Source organism: Chionomys nivalis, chromosome 8 (genome assembly GCF_950005125.1).
Source record: "Chionomys nivalis chromosome 8, mChiNiv1.1, whole genome shotgun sequence".
NCBI classification, from domain to species: domain Eukaryota; kingdom Metazoa; phylum Chordata; class Mammalia; order Rodentia; family Cricetidae; genus Chionomys; species Chionomys nivalis.
In genome coordinates, this window is record NC_080093.1 from 54,383,432 (window position 1) to 54,407,860 (window position 24,429).

Genomic DNA, 24,429 nt, shown 5'->3' on the forward strand with positions numbered 1-24,429 from the left:
AATTTAAGGAAAAATTCTCATAGTGGTGTGGCCCAATGAGTCATACAGTATAGACTTTAGTCCATGCATCTTTACTTGCACGTGTTCACTGCAATGAGTCATTGTTCTGGCTTGATACCTCTGGCTTCGGCTACACTATCAATACTGGGCCCTCACCGAGACTCCTCTTGGATATCCTGTTATTGCCTTGGGTCATGGAAATCCTGCAACTTTGTATCTTCAGGACTAAGCTTGTCCCCTCTTACATCAATCAGTAATCAAGAAAATGCCCCACAGAAATTGTCTACATGCTCATCTGATGTCAATTCCTTCTTTCCATGTGGCTCTAGTTTGTGTTGACAAAAACTAACCAGCATGCTTGCTCAGTTATTCCTTGCCTGAAAAAAAAATTCTCACAGCAGCAGGCTTTCCAACCCACATCTGGATAGCATGTCCTGGGTCACTAGTTACTTCTCTCTGTGTTGTGGTCAATAGCTAACAAAAGCCAACTTGAAGGAAGAGGGGTTGTTGTTCTCACAGTTCAGGGAATGCAGCGTGCACCATGGCAGAGGGCTACTTGGTTCATGGTGTAGAGCATGTGGCAGAGAAATGAGAACCCCCCCCCCAACTAAGCTGGCTTTCTCCTGTTAACTTATTTATTCAGTTTGGAACCCCAGCCTAAGGGATAGTGCGACTATATTCAGGGTGGTGTCTTCCCTTCTCGGTTATACCAGAAACATCTTCATCCAAAGGTGCCTCATTAATAGACCCAAGTGCTTTATTTTTATTTTGTGTTTATTTATGTGTGTGTATGCACCTGTGTGTGGATATGGGTATATGTGTGCAGGAGTGTGTGCACATGCAAAGGTCAGAGGTTTCCACTGTTTTCTCTCACTCCTTACTCTTCTTTGGAGTCAGGGTCTCTCCCTGAACATGTGGGTTACTCTCAGCTGGGCTGGAACCAGCAAGTTCCAGCAATCCTCCTGTCTCTTCTCACCTCAGAGCTGAGGCTCCAAGTTTTTGTGGAGATCTCTTACCTTGTTACATGGGTCCTGGGATTCATACTCCAGTCCTCATGATTTCAGAGCAGGCACTTTTGACTCCCAAGCCACCTCTCCAACATTCTCAGGGTTTTTCAATCCAGACCAGTTGACAATCAAAATTAACACTCTGCTTGGATGTCGCATAGAGTAAGCCATCACAGTGTGTGTTTGTGTGTGTGTCTGTGCTGTGTTCTTTCTGTTGCTTTTCCATAAAATGGTAAAAGACACAAAGATTTTCCAAATTTTCAAAATAAAAGTCTCCATGAAGAAAGTGGAAGGAGGCCGGGCGGTGGTGGCGCACGCCTTTAATCCCAGCACTTGGGAGGCAGAGGCAGGCGGATCTCTGTGAGTTCGAGACCAGCCTAGTCTACAAGAGCTAGTTCCAGGACAGGCTCCAAAACCACAGAGAAACCCTGCCTCGAAAAAACCAAAAAAAAAAAAAAAAAAAAAAAAAAAAAAAAAAAAAAAAAAAAAAAAAAAGAAAGTGGAAGGAGCCACCCATGGTGCACACACCTTTAATCCTAGCAACCAGGAGGCAGAGGTGAAGGGATCTCTGTGAGTTCCAGGACAGCTAGGGCTGTACAGTAAAATGTAGAGACAGACAGACAGACATACAGACACACAGACACATGGGGTGAGGATCACAAGTCAGGAGAGTATATTTACCCTGATTATGAGCAACATGTGATCTCTATGGTGATACACTAGAGTTCCCGTGAGCCAATGAGAAGAGGCATGTTATCTCATCTATCTGAGACGAGGCATGTTATCTCGTCCATCGGTTGACAGGAGGCACAGCAGGTGTTTGTGAAATGGAAACAGACATGGCCAAGCCTCTTGCAAACTTATTTTAACAAGCAGAGAAGTAAGAAATCAAAACCAGAAAACAATACCAATTTACATGGCTGGCATATACAAGTTTTAAATGTGTGAGCAAGAAATTCATATCAAACAGGGCACCTACATATGGCCAGGGAGTTTTTAATCTGGGACCAGCATCTGGGAAACATGTTGGCAGTGTCCTCTGAGGTACCTGTCGACACCTGCTGGTGACTTTACCTCCAGTCCTCGTCCTCCACCCTGAAGGAGGGTTTCTTTCTTAGATTTGTGAGATGCCTTGGAGGTCTTCCCAGTTGTCTGAATGTAAAACCACTGGCTCCATTTTATCTGTGTTGACATCATAGCAAATGATTTCTGTGCTGTTCCCTATATGCCTTTATTTCTTGCTTTTCTCTGGCCAAGATTTTTTCCCCCAGACCATTGTACTCTGGGCCCCTTTTGCTCCTGAGCCTGTTAACCTGATAGAAAGCAATTGTTGAAACTGTTCTCGCTTCATTTCTGTTTCTGTGACAAACAACACAGAGTTAGAAAGTAAAAAGTTAGAAAAAACAACTCAGAGGAGAAAAAGGCTCATTTGACTAACAATTCCAAGTCACAGTCTATGATTTTAGGGAAGCCGATGCAGGAACTCAAGCAGGTAGTCACATCACATCAAGAGCAAAAAGAAATAAGCAATGCATGCAGGCCTCCTTGCTGAGAGCCCACAGCTAGCTTTCTCCCTTGTATTATGGTTCAGGACCACCTGCCTAGGGAGTGGTGCTGCCCACAGTGGACTGGGTCTTCCCACACCAATTGACAACCAAGACAACTCCACACAGCCATGCCTAATGGCTACCTGACTGAGCTAGATAATTTACCATTAAGACTTCCCAAGTGGTTCTGAGCTATTGCAAGTTGACCGTTAAAACTAATCTGCACAGGGCTCTGTGAGAGGATGACTCAGTGGCTCAGAGCGCTTGCTGCTCCGAGGACCAGAGTTTGATTCCTAGCAACCACATTATGTGGCTCACACCACTTGCAATTTCACTTTTAGGGGAATCTAATACCCTTTTCTGGCCTCTGTGGGGCCCCACATACACATGGTGTATACACAAACACACACTACAGTGTTCAAATGGGAGATATCTCTCATTTAAACCACCAAACCAACCAGCCCAACTACCTGTGCCATATCCTGGATGCTGTGCCATGTTGAGATTCTTTCAGCAAGTAAACAAGCTCACTATTTTTACTTCAGCCCCCATAGAGTCTCATGACAAGAGCCATTCAAGTTCCCAAAGCGTCCTAGTTAACCACCATGTAGGCAGTCCCTAACTTGTCCTTGATCTTCCCTGGTCTCTTGTCTTCTGTACCTATCAGAATTACCCACAATGTTTCCTTTACAATAGTTCAGCCTCTTTTCTTTAAACAAACTATCTTTAATTGTATGTATACGTGTGTGTCAGTATGTACATGTAAGGCCAGAGAGGGAGCTGTGTTCTCTAGAGCTGAAGTTAGGCATGGGTAGTTGTGGTCTGTCTGGTGTGGCTGCAGAAGCAGAAAGTCCTATTAACCGCTTAGCCATCAACCCTGCACAGTTTAGTCATTTGATAACTACTTTCTCAACTCTCCCTTCCTCTGCCAGCTTCCCAATTCTACGCCGGTACACTTCTAATGGTGAGACTCTTGGTACCAGTGCTCATTTGTTTGTTCTTTCTTTAAAAAATTTTATTTATTTAAAATTATTTTTTTTCTTTTATTGAAAATAGATATTTCCCTCACATAATATATCTTGATTTCATTTCCTTCCTCTCCTACTCCCAGTTCTTCCTGACCCCTCTCCCATCCAGATCCACCCCTCTTCTGTCTCTCATTAGAAAATAAACAGTCCTCTAGGGGATAATGGTAAAAATATAACAAAATAAAATATAATAAGAGAAAACAAAAGCTGTCACATTGGGGTTGGATAAACGAACAGAAGAAAAAAAGAGTCCAATAGAAGGCACAAGAATCAGAGACTTTCTCATTTGCACACTCAGTAATCTCATAAACACACTTAACTGGAAGCTGTAATATAACCGCAGCGGACCTGGTGCTGGTTAAAGCAGATCCTGTGAGCACAGCTTCAGTCTCTGAGAGTGCAAATGTTCTTTGATCGTGTTGGCGTGGAGGGCCTTGTTTCCTTGGTGTCTTCCATCCCCTCTGGCTCTTACACTCTTTCCACGTCATCTTCTTTGGATTCCCTGGCTCATGAGGAGGAAGGGGTTCGATAGAAACATCCCATTTAGGACTGGGTGTTCAATGTCTCTCACTCTCCGCATGATATCTGGTTTGTTCCCATCCACTGCAGGAGAAGGCTTCTCTGATGATGGCTGAGCAAGGCACTGGCCCATGAGTATAGCAGAATGTCCCTAGGAGTCATTTTATTGCTAATTTTCAGTTGTTCGTTTGTATTTTGGAACAGTAGTATTTTGTTTTACCTTAGGTCCCTGGGCTATCTAGTCTCTGGTTCTTGGCTACCCAAGCAGTGTTGGGTTTGGGTTCCAACATTAAGTCAATTCAGGTTTTGGTTGATTACAAGCTTTATGCCACTATTGCCTTAGCGTATCTTGCAGGTAGTCCTACTGTAGATCAAAGGGTTTGTAGCTGTGTTGCTGTTTATGTTTTTCTTTTGCTAGTATGCAGAGTACTTACCTGTACCAAAGATGCTAGAATGTAGAAGCCAAGGCTTTATATAGGCGCCAGCTTAATTTCGCCATGTTCCATGAGTTGTGTAGGTGTTGTCTTCAGCAGTGGGGCCTTATTGTCCCAAGTTTGTGTAGAACAACCTATTGTCTTGGCAACAATTGGTTGTCTGGGTTGTTTGGGGATACCCACGAGACCCTTTTGGCCAACAACTCAGTTAGATGTAACCCAATCCCTGTACCGGAAGTTTCATTTGGTGGCAAGAGATGACCACTTGGGACTCTGTCTGTCCCCCTTATTTGATGGTTTCATTTAGATTTCCTTCATATATGTATATATTTTAGGAAGCTTCTACTGTATTATGTGACCTCTCAAATGGACCTTAATTTTAGTTGTCTCTTTCCATATCCTCTCCTTTGTCCCATTCTCTCCTCCCCATCCACACTTGATCCTTCTGTTCTGGCTCCCCACATCCATCCATAACTGTCTCTTCTGTTACCCTTTTCTAATGAGATCTATCTGTTGCTACCAGTTCTCTATGTTAATCAGCATTTCATTATCTTCATGAAATACCTGAGGCAAGATGCTCTTGCAATTTTTATTTTGTTCATGCTTCTGAAAGGTCAAGGTCAAGGGGCTTTCCGCTGGTGATGGCTTCCTTGTTTCAGAGTCCTGGGGCAATAAAGGGCATCCCCATGGCAAGTGACAGAATGAATGTAAAGCCATGAAGAAATCTGTGGGGCCTTATTCTTGTGAGCCTATTATCAGATCAACTTGGTCTGTGGAGGAATTGTCGCAGCTTTTACTTGATTTGGAAAGCCCCAGCCACTGCAGTCAATACCATTCCATAGGCAAATGGTCCAGAACAGTAATAGGAAGGATGAAGTTAGCTGAGAGCAACCAAGCGAGTAGGCCTGCATGTATTTATTGTTCCTAGAGGGCCTGTTTCTGAACACCACTGTCGGATTAAGTTTGTATCCTTTTAATCCTCACAACGGAGATCAAACTTTGACTCTTAACTTTAAATTTCAGTTTAACCGCATCCAACCCGTATAATTGTTTCTGGTTAAGGGACTAACCTTAAAGCCAAAGGCACAAGATCATGGGAAGGCTGCCCTGGATTCACTGAAGTTGCTATTCAGCTAGCGATCAGGGACATTTTGTGGAATTGTGGGTCGCTTCTCAAGTATCATTTAAGATCACATTGGGAGATTCCATTGCAAAACTGTGTAGCCTCCTGTGGCATGTGGTATGTGTAACCAGTGTGGTGCTGCTTTTCCCAAACGAGAGCCCCTAGGTCGGAAGCCTGAGGGATGGGTGTGGGGGCACCACTTCTTATAAGGATAGCTAATGAACCATCCTAGGAGTTCTGCCTCGTGCCTGCAAAGGCGTTACACTGGGTCAAAGCTCTCGGTAGCCAACAGGGGAACAAACACTCTGGTCAGCCAACAGAGTGTACTGCAGATCTAGAAACTGTGGTGGCACCTGGCTACTTCAGACTTCTCTTCTGCTGGGTTAAGAGACCCTAAATGGTGCTGACTGAGTAGTGTCCTAATGAAGAAACAGGATAATGATGCTTGTTCTAAGCAGGCTCTGGTGGTCTGAGCTCTCTTACCCCACCTTGTTAGTGATGGAAGAAATGGCAACAGGAGTCAAGAAGAGATTTTCCCAGGAATGAAGAGCTGGGAAAACAGGACAAACCATGGATGTTTAGAGCCACACACACTGTGACTTGGGGAGCAGCCGCAGAGATGATCTTTCTCTTACAGCATCTGGTGGATTATTTTGTACTGTATTGTGTACATTTTACAGGCTCTAGATCTTACTTTTCTTCTTTATTTGCCGTCTTCCCACCGCCATTGTGTGTGGGATCCTTTCTCCTTCCCTCCTTACTTCTGCCTTTCCTTTCCCCCCTTCTTTTGTGTTGTTGTTTTTGTTGAAACAGAGTCTTTCTATTAAGTTAATGCTGGTCTCAAACTCATAATCCCCTTCTCTGCCTCTTTGAGTGCTGGACCTTGCCTTGTGTGTTGGTTAGTTTTTTGCCAACTTTACACAAACCTAGACGTATCTGGGAAGAGGGAATTTCAACTGAGGAATTGCTTTCATCAGATTACCCAGTAGGCAAGTCTGTGGGAGCATTGTCTTGATTGATGATGATGTGGGAGGGTCCAACCCACTGTGGGCAGTGCCACCCTGGGTTGTAAAAGAAAGCAGGCTGAGCAAGACATGAAGCACAAACTAGTAAGCGATGCTACTATGTGGTCTCTGTTTGAGTCCCCACCTCCAGATTCCCGACCTGCTTGAGTTCCTGAGTTGGCTTTCATTAATGACGGGCCTTTACCTGGAAGTGTAAGCCAAATACATCCTGTCCTCCCCATGTTGGTACTAGAACATCCTGAATATCTGTGCTCTATTTAGTGCTGATTTCTTATGAAGTAGAGTGAGGTGGCAAAAATAGAACCAAAGAAGTTGCTTGCACCAGAGACCCTGAACTTTCCATCTCAGGGAACCAAATGCTTATGACTTTGGGGGAATCTCCCTAGGGAGAAAACTTTGTATGTTTTCAGATGTGGGGTGCTTAATTCCTCTTATTTGAGGAAGTGAATGTGTGGGAAGGAGGGAGTGTGTGCATCCGAAACACAAGGTGGGGTTTAACAGGTTTTGGCTTTCCCCATGTGTTGGTGACCAATTGCAGAGGGGGGCCCTCGCTTTCTGGGTCTGGGTGTGAGGCAGGATCACATCCCTTATGTTCTCTTAGGCAGCATTTGGGGTCTCAGCTGCCTTGACCTTGGCTGGGTCAGTGTATCTCCTTGGGACTTAGCAGCTTGCACAAATTATGTGAATATTCAAGAGCAGGTAATAGTTTTCTGTAGAGGTGGCTGCATTGTCATGTGACAGTGGCTACAGGAGGCAGGGATTTTAGATTACATGCCCCACCTTGCTCTGTCACAGTCCCCCAGCAGGTGATTATGAGGCCATGGTAAGCATGGTAAGATGTTTCCCTCACTGTGCAACACAGAGGAACCACGTGGTGAGATAGTCACATCCAGGAGGGCCTCAGGCTCACCAAATCAGCAGAGGCAGCAAGCAGGACCTAGAGCCAGGAGCTGGGGAGGGAGCAGGGAGTCAGCGTTGAATGGGGACAGAGTTTCAGTCTGGGAAGATGGAAAGTTCTGGAGGCGGATGGTGTGGGTGGATGTTAATTCTGCTGAGCTATGCACTTGAACGCGGTCAAATGTCCAGTGTCAGGCACAGTGCATTTTACCAGGAATAGAAGAAAGAATTCTTGTTCAGACAAGATCATCATGTGGCCCTTAAAGCAAAGAGTTTCACCAGCTGCTGGAAGCCAGAGACTGCGTAGCACAAGGGAGGCTCAGCTTGTGCTAGGGTCTGAAGAAGGAGCCGGAGGAGGGGAGCAAACCAAATTCACAGAGCAGAAAGTTGTCCTAGCTGGCAGCCACTGAGGAGAGAGGGCCCACAAGCCCACAGCTGCAATAAATTAGGTTCTTCCAGCAGCCAGAGTGAGCCCAGATGGAGGAGCTTCTAGAAGCCTCTGAGTAGGACCCAGCAAACCTGCCTCATGAGAGGTTAGGTAAAGAACCTGCCCACATCTGGGCTCTGACCCACAACCTGCTGCTACTTCAGGTTGCTGTTGTGAGGACACGGACACACACACACACACACACACACCACAGGCGTGGTCCCCAGAGCAGTTCTCAGTGTCTGGGCTTCTGGGAAGTGATTAATCCATGAAGAGGTTTATAATTTAATGACATTTTAAAAAGGAAGCTAGAAGATGAGGCTTCCTTTGAGGAAGAGGTTCCTGGGTGGTGCCCTTGAAGAGGGTTTTCTTTGTCTTTGGCCCTTCTCTCTGCTTCCTGGCCACCATGGGTGTTAACTCTACTGTACACATCCCTGCTGTGTTCTGCCTCATTCGGGCCCCCAGACAATGTAGCCAGCTGACCATGGACAGAGACCTCTTAAAACGTGAGTCAAGCCGGGTGGTGGTGGCGCACGTCTTTAATCCCAGCACTTGGGAGGCAGAGGCAGGCGGATCTCTGTGAGTTCGAGACCAGCCTGGTCTACAAGAGCTAGTTCCAGGACAGGCTCCAAAACCACAGAGAAACCCTGTCTCGAAAAACCAAAAAAAAAAAAAAAAAAAAAAAGAGTCAAATTAAGTTGACTTTTTCAGGTTTAAGTTGATTTTTCTCCCTTTGTTTAAGCTGATTTTCTCCCTTTCTTCCTTTAACTTAACTCCCCCGGGCATTTTGTCACAGTGACAGACAGAGACATTGCTGCCAGGTTGATGCTCCTTGCTTCACAGCACAGGACATGAACATAGCAGTGTCTGGAAGTGGGAGGTGCAGGGCGATATCTGACCAGGGCTCCTGGCCTGCCCTGTGTTGGTTTCCTCTGTGCTTACCTATTCTGTCCTGTTCCACAGACTCATCACATCACCCTAGGTGTTTCTGTCTGTTCCGCATGGAGCTGTTTACCTGATGTCATAGTTGTAATCTGGTGTTTTCCACAGGCTCATGTACGCTTGCTCTGTGTCATGGGTTTGCTCTGAAACCTCTCCCACAGGCTCATATTCTGAATGTTCTATCCCCAGCTTCTGGTGTTGTTGTGGAGCCTGAAGGACTTGGAGTCTGGTTAGCAGAAGTAGGTCATTAAGGGTGGGCTTTTGAAGGTTATACCTGTCTGTGGTCGTTTGAATGAAAATGGCCCTGTAGGCTTATAGGGAGTGACACTATTAGGAGATGTGGCCTTATTGGAAGAAGTGTGTCACCAGAGGCTGACTTTGAGGTTTCAGATGCCCAAGCCAGGCCCAGTGGCATCCTCTCTTCCTGCTGCCTGCCAATCCAAATGTAGAACTTCCAGCCACCATTCCAGCACCATGTCTGCCTGCATGATGTCATGCTTCCCAGCATGGTGATAATGGACTAAACCTCTGAACTGTAAGCCAGCCCCCAATTAAATGTTTTCCTTTCTAAGAGTCTCCGTGGTCATGGTGTCTCTTCACAGAAATGGAAACCCTAAGACACTGCCCCTGGTTCTACTCTATCTGTTCTGTGCTATTACTTTTCTCTGGGAAACAGGAACAGGAAATTGGTCACCCCAGATGGGGCATGGAAAGGATTCTACCCAAGTTTCAACCTGAACCAATTGGTTTCTTGGGATGAGGAGTTACTTATAGGGAGCATGGGTGACCCCCAAACAGTGTCATCCCCTAAAAAGCCCTGCCATGGTGGGTGACGACCTCATGGATGCTGGATCATGGAGACCTGGCTTCAGGTAACTTTTCACATTCCAGCATCTCTTAAGATCCTAACACTTCCTTGGCAGGAGGGAGCGGTAGTTGGAATCGCAGGTGAGAGGATATGGTCAACTAAGGAGCATTGACAAACCCATGGTTAGTTTCAAAACCCTGGCTGTTGCCATGTGGTTCTGTGTATTTTGTTATCGGGACTACAGAGCCAAAGTCACCTTTGCTCCACAATGACCCAGAGCAAGTTAGTTTACCTCAACATCCAGCCTCCAGCATTTGCCACCCTCTGATCCTGCTGCGGTAGACACAGCCACTCCTCCGTGCCTTCCCTGTTGTGATGGACCAGAATCTCTCTGGAACCATGAGCCAGAGTAAGTCCTTCCTGTTTCTGGTAGATGTCTGGCCACAACAATGTAAAAATAACTAACACACTGATAGAATCTCCTCCCCTTCCCTTGCCCCACCAGGTGGATCATGGAGGGCTCAGCGCCAACGTCTTCATCTCTGTGGGCAAGTAGGCAGCAAGCATCCTACTAGACCTGATGATCGGCGAACACCCGTGCTTCAGAGGGGATGTCGAATAGTTAGCAAATGTTTATGCTTCAGAGGGGCATTGAGGCACTCCATCTTTGGTCCATCTGAAGAGGCTGGGTTCCTGGGGCTGGCAGCCATGGGCTCTGAGAAGCAAAAGGGGACAGTGAAATTGTTCTGCATGTTCTAGAAAGAACTGGGGATCTGTTCCAGAATGTTCTATAGGGACTAAGAGGCTGTTGTAGAACATTCTAGAAGGGACTGCAAATCCATCCCAGAATGGTGGTGGTGAGGCTATTTCAGAATGTTCTAGAAGGTACTGTAAGAAGGACTGGAGTATAATTCAGTCAGTGGAATGTATACATGTCCCTCCTCCTGCCAATTAAATAAATTATAAATGAATAAATTAAAAAAGTGCTTTGCAAGCACAAGGACCTGAGTTTGATTCCTAAAACCCTAAAAATGCCAGGTGTGGTGGTGCATGCTTGTAATCCCAGTACTGGGGAGGCAGAGACAGAGGCTCTCAGGGCTCTCTAGCCAGCCCTGAGATTTACTCTGGCTCATGGTTCCAGAGAGATTCTGGTCCATCACAACAGGGAAGGCACGGAGGGGTGGCTGTGTCTGTGGCAGCAGGATCAGAGGGTGGCAAATGCTGGAGGCTGGATGTTGAGTCTAGTTTAGTTGGTGAGCTCCAAGCCAGGGAGAGACTCTATGTCAGAGCAGGACAGCATTCCTGAGGATGACAACGGGTATTGTCCTCCAGCCTCTACACACTCATTTGTGCGCACATACGAACATTTATAAACATGCCCCAGAGTGCTCTGGAGGCAATGGCATGGCTATTTTCAGAATGTAGAGGGCCAGGGCAGATGCTGGGTATAGGAATCCAGATGTCAGAGTGCTGGGTGTGTGGGTGGATGGAGCTTGCTCACAGCAGGGTCTAAGTATTCTGGGAACAGAAGGGCTTTCCTGGCTGCTGGGACTGGGTCCTTCCTGATTCTGTCAATGAGGAGTCCTGGGGTTCCTTAAGACCAATTATTCTGGCCTGGGAGCCATGGCTCTGGGCCGCAGGGAGTGGGGAGGCAGGGCTGGAATCTTCCTTTCTCTGTGTTGGTGGCAGGGTGATGTCAGGTCTCATCAGAGACTGGAAATGGGCAGAGTAGAGGAGGGCATGTCGTCACCCCACACTTCCAAAGGGCTTCCGACTGGGCACAGGTAACAACATATCTGCTGTGGGAGGCATAGATACACTGGGACCCTGTGGTGCTGTAAGACTCTTCTAGAGAGAGAGGGGCCTACCGTGGGGTGAGGGTATATCTGCCTTTGCGATCCAAGCCACAGTAGGAATGAATGGCAAACCACAGGAAGGCGCAGAGCATCATAGCGTACACCTGGAGCAATCAGGAGAGATTCCCAGGCCTCAGCAGCCACCAACAGTCCTGATGGCAGAGCCTTCCCACTTCCAGGGAAGTTCCCAGGACTGAAAAGTGTAGGGCATGAGATAGACACCAGACCACCTCCCTGGGTCAGGGGCTGGCTCCTCCCTGCTGACTGGGCCTGGAAGTTCCTGGCAGTGCCATGATTAAAGAATGTCGGTCTGAGGCAGTAACCCAGGACTGCTTCTCTCTGGGAAGCATCAAGGTGGGGCGGGATAGAAGGAGGCCAAGGAAGGAACTGATGGCTACCGTGAGGGCCAGGCTGGTGCAGGTCAGGGTGGAGGCGATACTGTAATGTGTCCACAGGAAGTTCCCGATCCTCTGTAGGCAGTCCTGCACAGAGGCAACATGCACGGTTGATTGCCCACCCTGACTGGTCCTCCCTGCACACTGTGTGTGGCTCTCCTCGTTCCAGTTTTTTCCTAGATGCCCCTGGGGCTGCATGGTTTGCTCAGCCAGTGCTAAGGCTAGGGCAGTCAAGGTGTGTACCTTTCCCAGCCGAACTGCTGAACCCTGTGGGAAAGAGGCTTTAGGAAGCTTGAGACTGAGGCCATGACGCCTGTCTCTGTGGGGGCAGTGGCTCACTACCCTGTTCTAGTTGCCCTGAGCTCCTCCCTAGGCCGCTGTTTGTCTCCAGGCAGTCCAGGGTGGAAGTACTCTAGTTCCCAGGGCCTGCTGTTAGTGGTGGGGGCAGGGACTCTGGACCTGCAGGTCTCTTTGCTGTGGGCACAGGAAGGTGACAGCTGACCTCTGGGACATTCAGACGTTGGCATTTTTGTTGGGGATAGCCTGGACCATGTGAAACCCTACACGGGGCTTTCTTGCCTTTTGGCAAGTAAGTGATCCTCTTGCTGGCCTGAGCTGGCCTTGGCTTCTCTCCCACCAGGGGTCCTTTGTAACCCAGCTGTGGTCCCTGGCCACCCTGCAACAGGAGGCAGGCACTGAGCTATTTTGAATTTGGGACCTGAGGACTATTCTTGGGTGGTTGGGACTCCCTGACTCTCAGCCCCTTCCCATCAGGCCAGCTCCCTTCCCTGCTGGGCCTTGAGCCATTCCCCACCCTCTTGTTTCTTGGAGGGTAGCCAGACATCTCTCCCCATGAGATAAGGCTGGTTTGTTTCCAGGATAGCAGGGGGATGGGACAAAGAGGGGGCTGGGTGGGTAGGGAGAGAGGGCCAGAGTGGGGGAGAGTGGGTCAGGGCCTAGTCCTCAGGTTAGAAGAGCTCCTCCCTGTCCCTCCCCTGGCACTTTCTGCTCTTTCTGGGGGACCCCTTTCTACTCCTCCTAAATAGTAAATCAATCACCTTCCTATATAGAGCCTTAGCTTTGAGCTTCTAGAAGCTTCAGAGGGGAGGGTGGGGGAGGAGTTTGATGGCCTGGGGAAGCCTCAGAAAGGAGGAAAAGAGTGGGCGGGGTACATATCCAATGCTAGCCTGTGGAAGGGAGTTGGGCCAAGTCAAGCTAGCCATCTCATAAGTTCCCTGCCCCATAGCCACCTATCATGGGGGGGGGGATTGCGAGGGGGGCGGGTACATCCCTGAGACTTTAGGACAGATCCCAAAATGTGAGAGGCCAAAGGGGCAAAGAGGATGAAGATGTCCCTTCACAGGTAGAACCTGAAGTGCCCAACCTTCATTTGATCTGAGTACAGAAACTCTCATCCCCCTCCTCCTCACCTCTCTCATGGCCTCCTGGCCCTGACATGGGATGGCTCTGGTGCTCGCCAGAAACCCAAAAGGAGACTTCTTCCCACAACACAGAAACTGGAAGACAGACCAGAGAGGAGCATAGCGTGGGCAGGACTGACTTATGGGAAAACTTAGGCACCAAAGCATAAGCAACTTAGGCGATTCTGCAATGGGGGCCCCCAAGAGACCAAGAGCCAGGAATCAGGATCACAGCTGCTGGAAAAATATCCACCAGTGCCTTAGCCCTGGTGATGGAACGGTATAGTTCCCTGAGGACCTCGTCCCTGTAGAGCAGGGCCCCACTGCCTGCCTATTGCCTGAACACCTACTTCCTTGAAGAATACCCAATTCTTTCTTAGAATTCTCAGTCTGTGTTGAACAAGGACATTACCCTTTTATTCTGCACTTACATTGGGTAGCCAGTCCTATTAGGGACAGAGGGGGATGGGTGAGATCTCAGTCATCTACCCACAATGGGACATGTGTCCTGGGATCTTCTCTGGAAGCCTGGCCAGGATGGCTGACTCTAGAGGATGTCTGGCACCCATTCTCTGGGGGCACAGCAAGTATGACCACCCTGTCCCTCGCTCACCGTGTCCTGGATGGTGGCCAGCTCCTGCCACCAGCTGCTGGATGGGCTCTTCATTGCCTGGTCATACACGAGGTCATAGGTGTCCAATACTGCATCCTCCACCTGCACCAAAAGCATCCCAGGAAACAATGGCCTGAGGGAGACCCAGGGAAGCCCACATCCTGGGCCTCCTTCTTCAGGAACTTTCTTCCTTCCATGGTAATCCTATGGCTTGCCTGTTGCCCCTAGGACTCTCAAGGGTTAAAAAAGAGGCCAGTAGATCTCAGCTACCCACCCTTAGTGGTGGGTTCTGGGTAGCATGGGGTAGCATTCTGCTCATCTGGATATAGGAAATAGGCCCAGCCTGCTGAGAAGCATGGACAGAAGCCTGGACTAGTTCCTCTGTTCCCTAAGGTTCTTGTTGGCCCTTCTTCAGAACTACCCAGAATACTGGGAAGATTTGCTCTAGTCTTGGACCAGGGAAGGTAAGGGCATTTGGAGCCAGATCCAGGGGGACACAGGAGAGGAAGAAGGAAGCTGGGCAGGGCTAAGGCTGGCCCTGCTTCTGTTCCACACTCAAATAGCCTAGACTTTTTTTGCTTCTGTGCCCTAGCTCTGATTCCCTACTCTGCTCAGTCCCTACCCCAAGATGTCCTCCTCCAGGCTGAATGTTTTCAGAGACAAATTGGAATTTCATCTCTTCCAGGAAGGCATCCCAAATATGTGGAACTCACTGATCTCCTGGCTCAGGGCATGTCCTCCAACGACTTTCTGCCTTGAAGACCCTGAGTTCTCCCGACTCCCAGCCTTATGCCAGGCCAGCAGCCAGGTCACACAGAGTGTTGTCCTGAATGGGCTGGAGTGGTGTTGAAGCCCTATGTCTCCCCTGGTCACTCATGCCTTTCAGAGAGGAAGCGTGTCTGTCCCACAGCCTGATGTCCATTCCACTATGGGCCTCACTCACCAGCTGCCTGCAGGTCATAGTGGGCAGGCAGGTAGTCAGAGGTTCTTATAACCAAGTCCAGCCCAGGCCCAAGGGCCCTGTAGGAGTCAGGGGAACTCCGTGCTAACGGCTGATCCTGGCACCGACTTCTCCCTCTCCATCCATGCAACAGAGCCAGACATCCCCATGAGTCATCCCCAGCTCAGCCTGCCCCGGCCCTCCCCCACTCAGGGCAGGTGCCAAGCTGGCCTTGGTTGCTGGTCAGTCTGGGCCAGAGCCCTCTTGTGGGCTTACTGTGTCCTTAAGAGAGCAAATCCTGGGGAGGGCTGGGAATACCTGGAGCTGCGTGGGTCGGGCAGGTAGCTGAAACAAACAGGCACTATTGGACTAGCCCTTTTTGCACCACTCCCTGGCACAATTGACTTTATTTCCCTTATCAGTCCTGCCACTTTTCAGGGATGTCCCAGCGCCCAGGGGCCCTCTGTCCACTGTCATTCCTACAGGACAATAGAGATGACATCAGCTCTAGAGCTCAGCTCAGCTTGGTTCTGCCCAGCATCCCACCCACCATGAGCAGAATAACAGAGGTCTGCCCAGACCTCAAAACCGGACTCTGGGGTCTTAGAGACCAGGCTGGACTCTTTGCAGAGCCCAGCACTAGGGCGGTGGGTGGGGGTGGGGTTAGTGCATTGCCATCTGCATTCCCTTTGGCATTTAAATTGTTCTGTGAGAGACTTGAGGCTGTAGTTCTTTCATGGGAATAGGGAGGGTAGACCAGAGGCTTCCTAAACCAGGGCCCCAAGCCTCCACATCCTTCATCCAAGGGTCCCTCCCAGCAAGCATCTGTGTCTGCAGGGTTGGCAAGCAGCTTCTGGGGTACCCAGTCTCCTTTGTAAGTGTGTTGTCCAGTGTGGAGGGTAGAGGAAGCCCTGAGTATATGATGTACTGAGTGGGTGTTTGTTGTCAAGCCTCAGACCAAAGCCTCAGATCCATGAGATGTTGGCAAAGCCTCCCATCCCGTGAGTCCCACTAAGACTAGCTCAAACTGCCTTCTTGTCCAGCTGTGTGCGATAAACGCACTCTCCTTGTTTATCTGCTTGTAATAACCCCGCCTCCTTATTCAGCTGTAGATAAAAAACACACTGAGCTGCTGGGGACAAAGAGACTGCAGCTTTCCTGTCAGAGAGTTCAAACCGCCCGATTCTAGCTTTCTCGTGTGTGTCTGTGTGTCTGTCCTTTCTTCATTCCCTTGCCTCCTCAGGTCAATCCCTGGATCTGTGCAGGACATGGCAGCCCAGGCTACTGCAGATTGAGGAGCAATGTCTAGGGGATCCCCCTATCTTTCTTCCTAAGACCAGGACACTGTGATATCTAACCGGGCTTGGTGATTCCCCTTCCTCCACGTTTGCTAGATCAGGGTAGTACAGCCATGGCCAGGAGGACCCCACGTGGAACTGCAGGTGGCTTGTGGACCAGCACTGGGTCCCCAGGCTACACAGACATGTTTGTTCTGTGCTTGGTCTTGACATGAATTATTAAGGAAAGCTAAACAATTCATTTTCCACTCCTTGGGGACAGTGGGAGATTGCGGCAGAGCAGCTCTGAAGCCACAGTGAGGGTAATGAATAGCCCTATCTCTCTGTATTCAGTACATAGCAGGCTAGGCCACACTGCTATCCTCACCAACCTTGGGTGCCTGCCAAGGCCTGTGTCCTGGGAGGAGGGGGGACCAGGAAGGAGCACCCCATCCTCACTTCAGGCCAGAGCCTGGTCTACAGAGACAGTCAAGGTCTCCTCCTCATCTGCCCTTACGTTCTTGCTAGACCCTTGTTTTAGGATGTCCTGGGGATATTTCCAGGGAGGTTTTGGGGAGCTGGGATGGCTTCTAAGCATTAATAGTTGATTCCTGTATTCTTTCTTACCCATGGGGCTGGGGCAGCTAGGAGGACTAAGTCTAAGGCTGTGACCTATTTGGCTTGGGTTGGTTCGCTGATAGGGAGAACATGGGAGGACGGGAGGATGGTGGCTCTGTGCAAGTTGTGCTTGGTACCACACGCGGCCTCATTCCTCAGGACAACCCAGAACTAGGTCCACATTCCAGACAACCTGGGAGTGCAGAGGATCCGGACTGCCCCTCCACTGCTGGCTCATCTCCACCATGCAGTAGCTCTGCAGCAGGGCTTTCTACTCTCCATTTACAGAAGCAGACACAGGCCCAGGGAGGACAAAGGACTGGCCTGCCACCCTTGATTTTAAACCTAGGGTGCTTTCACCCAGGCTACCTCCAGGTAGCTCACCAGGTCTCAGGGCCATGTTGGAAGTCAGAAATCCAAGACAAAAGACAGGCCAGCAAGCCAGGGTCCAGGAGTAACCCTAGCCCACCACGGTCAGGCAGGCCTTGGAGAATTGCCCTAGCAGCCAGTCTTAAGAGGACTGGAGTAAGAATCCCTTTCCCTTCTGTAGATTAAACCCTAGTTGCTGCCTGCCCTCTGGTTCCTGCAAGGCCTCTGCCTGTTCTGCACCCCGAGTTTAGGGCTTAGAATGTAAACAGTTTTAGAACAGGGAGATGGGCTGCAGCTGCTGCAGGCTAACCCGAGGTCAGCCCCTGATACCTGGCAGCTGTCTTGACTGAGGCCACCCACGCTGTGACCAGCCATCCAGACCACCCGTCAGTGGACAGGAAGGTTCTGCCCAAATGCTGCTTGGCCCGGCTGCCTCAGGCAGAACTCTGGTCGCCCATGCTCTCAAGCTGTTGTTGGGGTTCGGCCCTCTTCCAGATCCTCTGGACCATAGAAAAAATATTTTTTTCATTTAATATCAGGATTGGGGTGAGCATTTGGGGGTCTCCTTGGGCAGGGAGAAAGGGTAAAACAGAAACTCTGAGCAAAGAACTAGGCTGGTCCAGGTAGAGGGTCCTGGCTGCACTCACCTGGGTGGGGTTGTGGAATCTCCAGAATGCCACCTGCACCAGGACACAGAATGACAGGGCAAAGCACAGGAAACCCTGGGGACAGAGATGGCCTGGTCACTGTACAGCCAGGTATGTGGCCTGGGGAGGTAGGGCAGGGTACTAGGTAGGTAGCTTTCCCAACTGGCCTGGGTTGAGCTACTGGCTTGAGCTCCATTAAGTACTGCTTGGGGGATTCCTCTGTGCCTCTGGAGGACCTGGGACCTAAGGTGGCACATGCTTCCTTAGGAATGGTAGGCCTTTCCAATATGGTAGAGGCCCTAGCCCACTACAGCTACGTCTAGGAGGAATAGTGACCCCAGGAGGGCCAGGTAGTGCCTCCCCAGATCTGAAATGTTGGCATCAGAACCCTCTACCCCTGCCCTTTAGACTTTTTTTAGATTTAAACAAAATTATATTTATGTATGCCACATATATGGGGAGGGCAGACGAAGGTATTGGATCTTCTAGAACAGGCTCCACAAGTAGTTCTTTGTGGTTTCTTGGATCCTCTGGAAGAGCAGGCAGCTCTTGTGACTGCTGAGCCTTGACCCCAGCCCTATTCACCTGCCATCCTCTCCTTTGAGGTGGACGCTCATGGAGGTAGCCCAGGCTGGCCTTGAGCTCGTGACCCTCCATCTCCTCAGCGCTGTGATTACAGGTGTACGCAACCGCGACGTTTTAGTCAGTGCCAGTGTCTCAGCCAAGGCTGTCATATGTGCTAGGCAAGCGTTCGATCAACTGACCCACATCCCCAGCCAGAAATGTCTCCCTTGAAGGTAGGTAATGGCCCCCTCATACAGGGCGCCTTCTGTGGGCCCTTTGTTGTTTCGTTTCTGAAACCCGTTTCCAAGGAAACCCTAACCTCTACAGCCTGACTCATAGAGAACCACAGGCCACAACCCCGGGCATAGGTTTGGCACCCCAGACTGTGACCTTCCTTTCCTCGTGAGTTTCCTGCCCTTCCTCTACACCACTGTGTGGGTCCCCGTGGTCATCCCATTCCTACCCCTCACCCCAAGAGCTAAAAAGGGACTTCTTTACACACTCCACACTTTCCTTCTTGGCTTTAGTCGGGTACAACTGCTGACTTCCTTACAGAACTAGAGGGCAGTGCCCATCTCTCCCTGATACAGGCACTGGCGCAAGTCCCTGCCCTTCTGTGATTAGTTTCACAGGGTCGCTCTGCACTAAGAACCCTGTTCCTCAATAGCACCCACCAAAGTCCCATCTAGTGACCTCCCATCTGGGTGACCTCGGAGGCTCCGCCTTGTGCTCTTGTCAGCCCCAGTGCCATGCACATAGACCCACCCAGTACACAGAGGCCCCAGGTGACCGTTGAGCCTTCGGGATCAACCACCACCTCACTCCCAAGCGTCACTGGCATGAGTATGAGTAGCCGTGGCCTCACTCTGGGAAAAGTGGCCAGTGTGCAGAGCAGCCTACAGTCACAGGCCAGGAGGACAGGAACAAACAGTCTACGCCAGGGGCAGCTTAGCTCTCCCAAGTGTGTGAAAAGAGCTGGGGGCATCTGCACTACCCCCTCACACTTGGGTGAGTGTGGGCTCTGCGGTGGTGGGGTGCCCCCTTCCCTGCTTTCTCCTGCCTGACCTGGAGCCTGCATCACTATCTTGGAGTTGGCCCTGGCTTGCCTGCTGCTTCTGCTCCTATCTTTGCCTTTATCCCTTCCTCCCCCTCCTTCCTCCTCCCGCCTTCTTGTTCTCTCTCCTCCACATTTTCTTCCCTCCTTCTCCTCCTCTCTGCTCTTTCCTCTTGCTGACTTTCCCTGTCTGGAAGCCATTCCTCAACTCCGCCTTCCAGCTGAGGCTGTGAGCCAGCCACAGAGTCCAGCCCTTTCCAGAAACCATTTCAACCGTTTCATCCTCAAGGGGAGTTTCTCCCTCTCCCTCCCTCCTCCGTCTTTGTCTCTGTTTTTTGTTTTTTTTTTTTTGGTTTTTAGTCTCTCTGTTTCTCTCTCTCTCTCTCTCTCTCTCTCTCTCTCTCTCTCTCTCTGTGTGTGTGTGTGTGTGTGTGTGTGTGTGTGTGTGTGTAAGATCTGCTTAGTGCTGAGAGAGGTTGGGCCAGGCCTAACTGTGACCATTTTTCTCTCTACTTATTCAAAATGAAAATAAATGAATAAATAAACTTGTAAACAACTTGAATCTGCTTCCTGCCGCTAGCTAGCTCCTTCATTTCCTGTGTTTCAGAAGGCGGGGCAGGAAAGAGCATGGAGGGGAGCAGTGGGCCCAGAGTCACAAAGGGGGATGTTTCCCCTCCCTAGACCCTTTTATATGTACTTTACACGTGCTCCAGAACGCAGGCCAGTGACAGTACACAGGCAGCTGCCAGGCAGGCAGAGGCAGACGGTGCCCACCGTGCACACAGGCACAAGTATAAACATGACACTAAGGCCCTGTGACCAGTGGAGCTCCCAGTGACCCTGTGGTGACTGAACTGGGCTTACTGTTCATGCCGGGGTAGAGGGTGCTAGGATTCAGCAAAGTGCAGAGCACTGGGCCTGGAGTGACCTTGAGAATACAACTCTGAACAGAAGGAATCTGAATGTGTCTTTTAGCTGAGACACGTATAACCGCACCAGGCCCTGAGTCTGTTAGGGATGAGGACTTGGGAGGTCCTTTGCCCACGGATCAGGTGCCAAGCAGGACATGGGAGGAGCTTGGGAAAGGCTGATCCAGAGCTGGGCCCCTTGGCCCACCTTCCTCCCGCCTCCCGCTTTACAGTCTTCATGCTGACTATGGTGCCCCCTGGTGGCTGAAGTTATATCCAGGCGCAGGCCTCTCGGCCTGTCTCCTGCATACCTCTGCCTCCATCTTGTCTTTCCTCCATGCTTTCTTCCAGCAAGACACAAATCCTCTGGGGTCACAGTCCACCAGTTCTGTGACCTCTTTGCTAGGGCCTCCCTCTGGGAGGCAAATCCAGGCTATTTTTGTTTAGTGTTTGTTCACGACCAGCACTATCCCTGCCCCTGTATCATCAGAGCGAGAATCCCGGGAGGCTAAAGCTGCCAGGTTCTGCCTAGTCCACAACCCAGTTATGGCTGGTCCCTGAAGCAGCTCTAGCTAGGGGGTGACTTTGTCCCTATAACAGTACCGCACCAGGCCCTGAGTCTGTCAGGGATGTGGAACTGAGGGATTGAGGACTTGGGAGGCCTGGGTGGGTTCTAAAGTTCCTGGAATCTTTTGTCCACAGATCAAGTTGCCAAGCAGGACAGGGAGGAGCTTGGGAAGGAGGTGACTCTGTCACTGTCTTTGGAGACCAAGGGTCATCAGCAAATACACTGAACATGAAGACAAGATTGCCAAGTTTAGTTTCGGTCTATCTAGGAAGCATAGCCTCCAGCTCAGGTTCCTGAGGGTTCTTGGATTCCCCCAGTCACTCATAGGCTGGGAGTCTACAAACAGGGGCACAGGGATGGATGGAGGAGGGAAATGAGATCTTATGCCTGGAATGGAGTGGGGCAGGTAAGAGACCAGGGCATCAGGAAGGAGCTGCCTCGGTTCGGGTGACTGGGAAAGCCTGGGTCAAACGGGGACTGGGTGGCCATGGGGAGGGTCCTGCCAGATGGAACCTGGATTAACTATTGAGGGCTGTAGGGGCACACTAGGACACCCACATGGAGAAACAGTTACAGCAGCAACAAGGGCTTTCTTCTATGGGGTTGTGAAACTTCCCGTCAGCAGCTAGGCAGGAATAGTGAACCTGTGAGAAGGAAGCCCAGGCTGCAGGAACAGGATTTCCTTGTCCCTGCTTGGTCTTCTAATGAGAATTGAAATTCATTCAGTCCTGTGTCCAGACCTGGCTAGACATCAGAACCAGGTCCTCCCAAGGTCTTTGGAGATGGCCCCAGGGCTGAGAGTACCAACTCTCTTTCAGGGGTGCTGCAGAACCATTGTTAGATCTGGGGAAGGCAGAGTATCACAGAGCCCTGTGGAGACTTAAGTGGCAGCCCAGGTGGGAGAGTCCTGTCTGGCCAAGTGGAAGGCCCTAACTGTGTAGGTAGAGGGACTCACTGGTGCATAGTCCCTGACCTGTCCTCCTTTTAGGATACTTCGACTGAGGCCAGGCAATTCCCTGGCTTTTTTTCTCTCCAGCTCTTGTCCCTGTTGGAAGCTGGGGTCATCTGGCCGACCACAGAACTTACCGCAGCCATGAGGCCATGGGCCTCCCTCACTGTGGCCATCGTGCTCAGGACAGCGCCCAGGCTCAGTAGACCTGCTAGGCTGATCCCCACGTAGAAGGCTGTGGAACGGGAGAGGCAAAGGGTGAGGGACCCAGTATGGGGACTGGGCACGGAGGTTGGATCTGAAAACTACTTGGGGGGGGGAGGTGTGTCACAGAACCAGGACTGAACTTCTAGGGAGGTCCCAAAAGTCACATATCTCTGGCCCAAAAAGAAGGGGTGTCTCATAGCCTGATAGCCTGTTTCCTCCCAAAACTGGGAAGAAAGGGGGAAGATCAGGGAACAAGCTGTGGACCATATTCTTTCCCCCAGTTCTACTGCCTTCCCTGCCTCACAGACTATCTTGAAGCCACATCCCCATGCTCTAGTGACAGGTGGCAGTGTGGGGCTGTGACCTTATCAGCCCAGGCCCAGGCCCCAGGCTTCCTGCGTGGGCGGGGCCTAGCACCTTGGAAAGCAGGGGGCCTAGGAACTGGGGCTGACAACCCCCCATTCAGGGGCCTCAATTTCTCCTACCCTTTCCTACCCTCCTAGGTTCTTTGCATTCCTATCAGGATCACCCCCATCACTAAAGCCTTGCTTTTGTGGAGGTGGGGCACTCTGGCAGACTTGGCCCTAGCTAGGCATTTTCTGCCCTTTGAATATGGTATTCACTACCGAGTCCCACAGGCCATTTGATCCCTGCCCTGAAAGCACAGATCTGGGGTCTGCCACAGTTTGAACGGTCCTGTGTGGCAGGAGAACCAGGGCAGGAGGGCCTGATGTTGCCTAAATCTCGCCGCTTTTTATTAGTAAAGCCAGGACACTGCGGCATCTCCTCCCTGCCCTGACCTCTGACTCTGCCCAAAGCCTAGGGCCAGGGAGTCAGGACTGTCTGGGGCTGGGGAGTTAGGTCACTCCTCCCAGATGCTTCTGACCCTGGAGCCCTCCCACCTCCCGCTCCACAGCCATTTCTGGCCGTACTTACCCCAATAGTGCATTCCTTCATAGGGGTTCCTCTCCAGGGCTACTTGACGAATGACAGTAAAGCGGTCTCCAAAGTGAGTGACCACTGCCATGGTGGCCGTAGAGAGACCCAGCAGCTGAAAGTGAGGTGTGCATATCTGCAAAGGCCCTCCCACAGTGACAGAGTGTCGAGCCTGGGCTTCTGGGCGCCCCAAGCTGGCTCCCTCCAGGCGCAAGGCATCTGCGGGAGGCCTACATGTTTCTGTGGATGGGAGGGACGGGCCCTCCACAGACGGGCTATCACACACAGATAAGTATGCAACACACATACTCGTGCCCATTTTCTCTAGGGACCCAGAAGATCACATCAAACTGTCTGCAGAGACCCTGCATCCCTGTCCTCGCCTGGATCCCAGGCAGCACCCCTTCCTGGCTGTCCCTGCACACTCCAAATCACCAGCCAACCTGGGTTCTCCCAGGCTCTTCACTGCCCCTTGGGTGACAGCTACAAGGACATGTGTACACAGTCCTCTAAGGGTGGCCACCAGAGACCCAGACCCAGTCTGCGCAACTGTGGTGTCGGAGGAGGGGAGACCACAGTGCTGGAGGACCTGGGTATGGTGAATTATTTCCCCTACTGCCCACCTGCCCACCTGCCCACCCACTCCTTCTGTTCCACTTGCATGTTACCAAGACAAAGAAGTTGGTGATCAGTATCTGGTATTTGGCAATCTTGATTCGATTCCAGTGCTCCATGGTCTCCTCTCCTCTCCTCTCCTCTCCTCTCCTCTCCTCTCCTCTCCTCTCCTCTCCTCTCCTCTCCTCTCCTCTTTTTCTCCTCTCTCTTCTTCTCCCCTCCCCTCCCCTCCCTCTACCTCCTCTTTCTTCCCTTCCTCCCCTCCCTTCTGTGGTTCCCCACTGGGTGGGGAACCTCAGACCACAGCTGACCCAGTAGGTAGGCTGTGCCCTCCCATCTGTCAACAGCCCTTCTAACATAGTGGCTGGGTTTGAGGAAGGAAGAAAGACAGGCCGGAAGAGGGGCAGTTTCTATACCTGCAGCTGCCCTGGCCTGGCCCAAGACAACTGGGCTTTTGTAGGTATATGAGGCTTCCCAGTGGATGGGTTGGGCCACACTGCAGCATGGGGGAGGGGGTGGAGTCTTGAGAGGAACAGTAAGAGAAGAGCCCAATGTCTGGCATTGGTTATAAGAGTGTACTAACCTGCCCAGCTACACTAGGACCCTTAGTGTCCCAAAGTCCTCCTGGTGTTAATCCTCAAACGGACTCCTGCAGGTGGTGACTATCTCAGGACCTGATGCTATTGGCCAGTTTATAATCAGCACAGAGGGGAAGGCTGTGATAGAGTCAGCTCT

General features: G+C 50.7%; 1 protein-coding gene and 1 long non-coding RNA gene across 4 annotated transcripts in view; one reads left to right on the forward strand and one right to left on the reverse strand.

Moving 5' to 3' along the window:
• LOC130880672 (uncharacterized) overlaps window positions 1-24,429 on the forward strand; it is a 61,720-nt gene that overhangs the window by 27,098 nt on the left and 10,193 nt on the right. The window lies entirely within an intron of this gene.
• On the reverse strand, window positions 10,015-23,813 carry Tspan32 (tetraspanin 32). The gene is made up of 9 exons (XM_057779817.1): window positions 23,748-23,813; window positions 23,080-23,194; window positions 22,074-22,171; window positions 17,894-17,968; window positions 14,043-14,144; window positions 13,439-13,525; window positions 12,012-12,095; window positions 11,626-11,717; window positions 10,015-10,472 (listed from the first exon to the last, which is right to left on the reverse strand). The coding sequence occupies exons 1-9, from the start codon at window positions 23,811-23,813 to the stop codon at window positions 10,391-10,393; spliced, it is 801 nt and encodes a 266-aa protein (XP_057635800.1). The 3' UTR covers window positions 10,015-10,390.

Coding starts and splice junctions, on each gene's coding strand:
- Tspan32 (XM_057779817.1), bottom strand. CDS start 23,813: ATGGAGCACTGGAATCGAATCAAGATTGCCAAATACCAGATACTGATC. Junction 14,145..17,893: donor GATTCCACAACCCCACCCAG/GTGAGTGCAGCC, acceptor CTTTTGGTGCAG/GTGGAGGATGCAGTATTGGA. Junction 10,473..11,625: donor AGATATACCCTCACCCCACG/GTAGGCCCCTCT, acceptor TTTGCTTCTCAG/AGCCCATGGCTGCCAGCCCC.